This window comes from Cucurbita pepo, chromosome 2, assembly GCF_057944985.1.
Source record: "Cucurbita pepo subsp. pepo isolate OVF chromosome 2, ASM5794498v1, whole genome shotgun sequence".
Lineage (NCBI taxonomy): Eukaryota > Viridiplantae > Streptophyta > Magnoliopsida > Cucurbitales > Cucurbitaceae > Cucurbita > Cucurbita pepo.
The window spans coordinates 5,340,001-5,346,198 of record NC_141799.1 but is presented as its reverse complement, the minus strand read 5'-3'; the positions used below and the strand labels follow the sequence as shown (position 1 = coordinate 5,346,198).

Genomic DNA, 6,198 nt, shown 5'->3' with positions numbered 1-6,198 from the left:
AAAGGGACGCAGTGACCAAGCCCGGGTGACTGTTTACCAAAAACACAGGTCTCCACAAAGTCGTAAGACCATGTATGGGGGCTGACGTTTGTCCAGTGCCGGAAGGGCAAGGAAGTTAGTGACCTGATGACAGGAGAGCCGGCGACCGAAACCTCGGTGAACAACGACCGTAACTATAACGATCCTAAGGTAGCTAAATTCCTTTCCTTATTGGGTAAGTTCCAATCCTAAGGTAGCGAAATTCCTTTCCTTGTTGGGTAAGTTCCAACCGCACGAAATGCGTAACAATCTGGGTACTGTCTCAGAGAGAGTCTCTGGGAAACTAGGTCAAACAACTAAAACTAATGAAGCCAGTAAGCTTAATTTAATTTATACGAATTTAGACTCTCATAATTTTATAATTTTATTTAATAAAATAAAAAAAAAACTAAAAAATATAATTTAACATTTTTTTTCTTTCTTAAAATAATGCAATTCAAGTAAGAGGTAGATATTTAAAACTAATTATTATTGTGCGTATAATTTTTATTAAGTAAAAAAAAAAAAAAAAAAATATATATATATATATATATATATATATATATATATATATAATATTCCACTTTAATATAGAGAAAAATTGGAAAATAAAAGTTTAATTAATTAATTTTCATATTAATTTCAAAGCTTTTGTGACAGCGAGGAAATAATTGGAAGAAATTCTGTTTAGACAGCTTCTGGAGATATCTCTCACCGATCTCACCGCTGTAAGTCAACCGAAAGCCTACCGGAGCACGGAGGCGAAGAATCCAAGATGAGCGTCATCGACCTTTTGACCAGAGTAGACGCGATCTGCCAGAAGTATGACAAATACGACGTAGAGAAGCAGAGGGATCTCAATGTCTCCGGCGATGATGCCTTTGCTCGACTTTATGCTACTGTCGAAGCCGACATTGAAGCTGCCCTCCAGGTTTGTCCCCGATCCCTCAGTCAATTTCTCAGTTTCTACTCCTTTTGCTGCTGGATAGGGGAATCAAGGTTATTGGTAGCTTGTTATTTTTCTGATGTAGGTTTAATTCAGTGGATTACTTGTGGTTTGGAGTAATTCGTAGAGGATTGAGTATTTTAATTTTGCGGCGAGGAGGTTTGGATTCTATTTTCGGTGTTATTTTGTTGTGCAGAAAGCGGAGGATGCTTCCAGAGAAAAGAATAGGGCGTCGGTGGTGGCGTTGAATGCGGAGATTCGTCGTACTAAGGCTCGATTACTGGAGGAGATCCCCAAGTTGCAGAGATTGGCTCTAAAGAGGGTGTGTGTTCATGTCTTTACAATTTTTTTTAAAATTTTACTCTGATTACTCAAATTCCATCTTGAAACCTAGATGTTTCATATGAATTGATGAGAAGATTGTGATTAAAGGATTGGTTCCTTAAATTCATTATGCATTTAGTTTGGTTTTGGAATTTTTATACTTTATTGAAGTTAAGTCATTGGATTTGAATTGCATATCTTCTATCTCTAGATTGCATCGATGGTCTCATTATCTATTTACAGGTGAAGGGGCTATCAACTGAAGATCTTACCACTCGAAATGATTTGGTGCTTGCATTGCCCGATAGGATTCAAGCCATACCAGATGGGACTGCTACTTCCACGAAGAAGAATGGGGGTTGGACATCCTCTGCTTCACGCACTGAAATAAAATTTGACTCAGGTGATGCATTAAACTCGGTTAAATTTCGTTCTACCATTTTTGTAAATCTTTCTACTTTTAGTTGTGGATACCATGAATTAATCATATCTTTGATCTGCACATTTGAATTGATAAAGACGGGCGATTTGATGATGAGTACTTCCAACACACTGAGGAGTCGAGTCAGTTCAGGCAAGAGTATGAAATGCGGAAAATGAAGCAGGTTAATCATATGTATCCCTTAGTGTAGTCTCTTTATTCAAGAACCTGCTTTCTAGTTAATGGCTGTCATTTAAACCCTTCGTTTTGATGCATATGCAGGATCAAGGATTGGACATGATATCAGAAGGGTTGGACACCCTGAAGAACATGGCTCATGATATGAATGAGGTTACTTACCTTCTATGCCCCAATTTTCCTTTTTTCCATATCAACATATTAGTAGATTGTGATTGTGGGATGTTATTTGCAGGAAATAGACAGGCAAGTTCCTTTGATGGACGAGATCGACACTAAGGTAACAATATCTCTCTCATAATATGTATATATTTTTTACTTATGCATACATATATGTAGATATGTACTTGCAAATTCAGTGTTCATATTTATAATCATTACCAAATGTGCTTTATGTATCATATCAGGTGGACAAGGCTGCATCTGATCTTAAGAATACCAACGTCAGATTAAAGCACACAGTTAACCAGGTTTTGATTTGTTCCTCTGATTTCTATTATTTAATCTTTATCGTCAGTTCCTGACATGTATACCCTTGTGCATGCACAATACCTAGATTTGTATGTATATTTGTCACACATTTGTAAGTTCATCTAATGTGAACTTTATTTTTCTACAGCTAAGGTCCAGCAGAAATTTCTGTATTGATATCATTTTATTGTGCATAATCTTGGGCATTGCTGCCTACCTATACAAGTAAGTTCTTACATTCCACCTCATTGCCCCTAAAGAAGAAGGATACTTAAAATCATTGAGCATTTCTATATTTTTTTAAAATTCTCCTCATGTGTTATGTTTACTATTTCCATCACATAATGAATCTGACGTACATATCTATAATTTGATACATGTTGCACTGGGAAATGAGACTGCAACATTTATCTATTCTTCTTCTTTCTCTCTGTCTTCTCCTTTCTTTCATCATTAGTGTTGGTGTTCTTGGATTAAGTCTCGTATTAAAATTATCTGAGGAATAGGCATCTGAAAAGAATAGAGAAGCCTAGATCTCTGGAGGTATTGGTTAATTGACAATTGATAGGCTTGGCTTCTTGTCGAATGTGCAATCTATTGGGAACCTCTTTTGGGTTGTGATAGTTAATGGGAATCACAAAATTATCTTGGGGAATGGCCTTAGGTGCTGTCCCAGACAATCTCATATCAATTATAAACTGTAATAGGGTCTTAACTGCTCTCCCATCCATATATCCTTAGAAAGATTATACTAATTTTGTATGGTGACTGTGATTATACAAGTTCATGATTCTGATCCTATCTAGTTGATCGAGCTTTCCATGTTCAACTGGAGTATTATTACTGGGGAATTGTTGAAATCTATGCCAATTTGGATTTTTACTTATTCATTTAATGTATTACGTTGGTTAACCTCATACTATAAAACGCGAGATTCTATAAATAACCTATTAGTGCAAGGTTTTGGGATGTCTATAAATAACCTTTCAAGGTCCTAGGTTCAGTCTTTTAGGTTGAAAAGCTGGTAACTCAAACCCTTGCCCAGAATTAGAGAGAGTAGGCCTTGGGTATAATAATGCAAGGAATGATCCCTTATAATAATATATTGGTTATATTTTATATTAAAAGAAAGTGATGTTCCTTTTAGAACCAAAGATGGAGATTTCATGATTTCTCTGGCTGGAACCATTGCCTTTACTTTAGAGATTTTGTCATGTATATTACATATCGAAACTGTTTATATTTTAGCTGAAGCTCTAATCGAGTTGCTTCCTCTGCAGTGTGTTGAAGAAATGAGCCAACAGAGGGAAAATCTTCTTGCTAAGATGAGTATCAATATTTTAGCACATTATCTGATGGTGTTTGTGATGTTTACTAATATTTGTATGCATATTCTTTTTCAAACAAGTCGCTGCATTGGCAAATCTTTGTTATCATGCTTGATTATTGAATGTTGCACTCATCAAATCAACCTCTCATTACTTTGGACTTGAAATGTGAACTCTGATCTCCATGATGGATATTTTAGCTCCATACGTAGGACTCTGATCGATTATGATGGATAAATTGGATAGAATGCAACAATACATACTTTTAGGCATTTATCCAAATATAGAATTGATAAGTTCACGTTATAGTATGAACCAATCTCTAGGTCGAGTCGTCAATAAGAACCATGTAATTAAAGTGGCTTAGAGGAAATGAGTTCAAGTTAGAGTGGTTACTTATATGAAATGTGGTATAGATTGAAATAGAGTCACAGTGTTGTAAGAGTTCATATATGCATGTATCACTTTTCTTTTTGAATATTTTGTCAGGAGGGTTGGAGAAGTATAATTGAATTATAAGCATATTGTTTATTAAATTGATTAGTAGTATATCAAAATATAAACGATTCCATCCTAATTATGAATAACTTGCTAATGATAATAATATATTATGTATTAGATACATTAAAGTAAACTATATATATTAAATTTGAATGAGATTTTGAAAAGTAATCCAGGTTGGGAGATTTTTAAGAGATTTGAATTGAATTCAATATGTTATATTAATTTAATGTATTATTTGATTTTACAAAAATTCTAGAATGATTGAGATGAATGAAAAGAGAGATATCTATACCAATAAATCTTTCTTAAAAGAATCTCAAAGTCCATATATTCTTCAAGGTAATTAGTGCTTGGCCTTTAACTACTTTCCAAAATTTCTAAATTGTTCATATCTGCTTTAGCCCATAATCTTTTGGAATGTGATTTACAAAATTAAAGGAAGTTATGGGTTTGATCATCCTTTCATGCATAAGAACTTATTTTAGATAATACCTCAATAGATTATGAACACTTCCAGAGAAGAGAAGGATCCAATTAAAAGAAACAAACAAATATAAACAACACTTGTGAACTGGGTTTTATAAGTTAATCCAACAATAGAATTTTCATGAGATTATTTGTCTGCATGCACTGCAACCATTTAAAAAAAAAAAAAAAAAAAAAAAAATCAATTAAAAGATAAATGTTTAGAACACCTAAATACATTTAAAACTTAGTCTTAAACTCCTCAACAATTGGGCATTTGGTCTAGTGGTATGATTCTCGCTTAGGGTGCGAGAGGTCCCGAGTTCAATTCTCGGAATGCCCCAACTTTTTTTCTTATTTTTTATTCCTTCCCTTTCAATATCGAGCCTCCGACACATTGGGACCACACAAATATCTCCGGCTCAAAATTAAAATGGGCCTTTTTGTTGTGGGCTTGGGAACCAACATTTATCATATTATATATCTTTTTCTTTTTTAATTTTTATAATCATATATATATATATATATATATATATAATTGGTAGAGAGTATGATAATATACTAAATACAATTTTCTCGTCGATAAAATTGAAACTCAATACTTTTTTTTGTCGAGAAGATAGGTCTAATTGAGCCATACTCAAATTTGTAGACCATTAAACATAGTTCAAAATTTTAACATTTTTACTGTTATTTGAAATTCCCGTATGCAATACAAGTGGAGTATTGATGAAAATTTTGATTTGAATTTGACTAATGAGAAATTAGAGATGAAATCAGAGGTTAGTTGCCAGAGAATTCCGGTGTTGGATGAAAGTCGCTAATTTAGGAAATGATCATGGGTTTATAATCAAGAAATACCATCATCTCCATTGGTACGAAGCCTTTTGGAGAAACCCAAAGCGAGAGCTTATGCTCAAAGTGGAGAGTCGTGTTCATCTAACATCCGAGTTCATACTTGCAGGCAGGTACAGAACAACAAAGTTCTCAATAACATCAAAGGAACTCTCAGAGTTGGAGCTTCACTGGGTATCATCCATTACTCCTACTAGCCGATACCAGTTGGTGATGAGTAGTCCACCAACCACAGCTTTAGTTGCGTGGAGTTGCAAGACCAAGAGGTGAAGAAGTGGTTTACACCATTTTTTGGATTCTACATTCTCAAACTTAATGCAAGGAAATTCAGATCAGACATGGCTTCTGTGTGAACTTTTTTGGTGAGATTCTTCACTAACAATTGACATAAAAGGTGAACGTAGGATCAACCAATACATATAGACTTCAGAAACACAACTGACAAAGAAAAATCTAAGTTACAACCAGAACTCCCTTGAGAATTCTCTGCCAATCACTTTTTTTTGTTGAAAAGAACTACATTGTCAAATTCTACCACACTTGCTGCTGGGAATCTTATATGCCCTATGGCTACCTAGATAAAAGTGTCTAGATTTTCAGCTTGTTAGCTGTTCCCTCGACTGATTCTTCCACTATACCATCATCTATTATCAATGAATCCAATCAAA

General features: G+C 34.4%; 1 protein-coding gene and 1 non-coding gene across 3 annotated transcripts; both read left to right on the top strand.

The window, feature by feature from the left end:
• Nucleotides 1-705: 705 nt before the first annotated feature.
• LOC111785390 (syntaxin-71) lies at nucleotides 706-3,873 on the top strand. 2 transcript variants are annotated; one of them, XM_023665802.2, is made up of 9 exons: nucleotides 706-949; nucleotides 1,161-1,286; nucleotides 1,532-1,691; nucleotides 1,808-1,893; nucleotides 1,992-2,060; nucleotides 2,143-2,187; nucleotides 2,315-2,377; nucleotides 2,527-2,603; nucleotides 3,659-3,873. In XM_023665802.2, exons 1-9 carry the CDS (start codon nucleotides 794-796, stop codon nucleotides 3,672-3,674), a joined length of 798 nt encoding a protein of 265 aa, XP_023521570.1. In that variant the 5' UTR covers nucleotides 706-793; the 3' UTR covers nucleotides 3,675-3,873. The 2 variants fall into 2 exon arrangements, with proteins under 2 accessions (XP_023521570.1, XP_086977952.1); XM_087121826.1 differs by lacking the exon at nucleotides 3,659-3,873 and having other exon boundaries at nucleotides 2,527-2,607.
• Nucleotides 3,874-4,946: 1,073 nt separating this feature from the next.
• On the top strand, nucleotides 4,947-5,018 carry TRNAP-AGG (transfer RNA proline (anticodon AGG)). Its single transcript has one exon. It is a non-coding gene; the product is annotated as a tRNA-Pro (tRNA).
• Nucleotides 5,019-6,198: the final 1,180 nt, after the last annotated feature.

Excerpts from the sequence above, each read along its gene's own strand:
- LOC111785390 (XM_023665802.2), top strand. The coding sequence starts at position 794 with ATGAGCGTCATCGACCTTTTGACCAGAGTAGACGCGATCTGCCAGAAG. Across the intron at positions 950-1,160 it reads ACATTGAAGCTGCCCTCCAG|AAAGCGGAGGATGCTTCCAG; the intron begins GTTTGTCCCCGA and ends TTTGTTGTGCAG. Across the intron at positions 2,188-2,314 it reads TGGACGAGATCGACACTAAG|GTGGACAAGGCTGCATCTGA; the intron begins GTAACAATATCT and ends GTATCATATCAG.